Here is an 894-nt window from a genome sequence, read left to right as displayed (position 1 = left end):
CTCTCTCTCTCTCTCTCTCTCTCTCTCTTCGTATACCATCAGTCTTTACGACATGTGTAATTAAATACTAACTCTGTTCTGAATCAAGCAATTAACAGGCGGCGCTTCCGCAGGGGATCGTCCCCTTCGTCTTCGCTAAAGAGTACAGTGTTCATCCTTCCATTCTCAGCACAGCGTGAGGGCCCTAATTACTCTGTTTGATTAACTAAAAATCTGATTTTGATTATTTTTTCCTAACTACAATCGTTTATTTTTGTATTTAACGCAGGGTTATATTTGGAATGCTGATAGCTCTGCCCATAACGCTGGTATACTATATTCTGCTGGGGCTGTAGAAAGGTAAAGGTCGAAATTTTGAGAGGCAGAAGGAGAGAAATCCGTGAGAAGTGGGAAGACGAAGAAGGTGGCTAGGAGAAGATATTTGGGGAATATGAGAAAATCGATCGGCTCGTGAATTGGACCCGGTTCGGTTCCCTTGAATCTATTTATTGTATTGTAAAATCTGTTTTTTTTTTTTCAGCAAGCTAATCAATCTGTGGGATCTTTTTTTTTTTTTTTTTTTTTTTTTTTTTTTTGGGAATTCTGTCTGCCTTTTTGTATTGTTTTTCTATTCTGAAATCTGAAATATGACCGGTTGTTTAATAGCTTAAGCTGCTTTAAGTAAAATTAAAAATTCAAAATGTTAAAGCTGGCTGTGGTTTAATCAAATTGTAGCTTTAATTAATCCAGATCTAAGTAATTGTTTTTTCTTGCTTACAATTGCTTAAAAACACTCATCTTTAATGAAGTGATTTAGGCTCCGTTTGGGATAGCTTATCCGCTGTGGGAGAGTTTTGAAAACGCTGCCTCACCGTTTGAAAACTTATTTTGAGATGATTTTTTATACTAAACGCG

At 36.5% G+C, this 894-nt stretch overlaps 1 protein-coding gene across 1 annotated transcript in view; it reads left to right on the top strand.

Annotated features, from left to right (window-relative positions):
• LOC110028520 (probable auxin efflux carrier component 1c) overlaps window positions 1-543 on the top strand; it is a 2,820-nt gene extending 2,277 nt beyond the window's left edge. The window contains 2 exon segments of the mRNA XM_020730415.1: window positions 73-175; window positions 269-543. Coding sequence (XP_020586074.1) covers window positions 73-175; window positions 269-335 — 170 coding nt within the window. The 3' untranslated portion in view covers window positions 336-543.
• Window positions 544-894: the final 351 nt, after the last annotated feature.

The sequence above is a fragment of the Phalaenopsis equestris genome, unplaced genomic scaffold, assembly GCF_001263595.1.
Source record: "Phalaenopsis equestris unplaced genomic scaffold, ASM126359v1 Scaffold000513, whole genome shotgun sequence".
In the NCBI taxonomy this organism is placed as follows: Eukaryota; Viridiplantae; Streptophyta; class Magnoliopsida; order Asparagales; family Orchidaceae; genus Phalaenopsis; species Phalaenopsis equestris.
The sequence above is the reverse complement of the archived record's forward strand: the minus strand, read 5'-3'. Positions and strand labels throughout refer to the sequence as shown.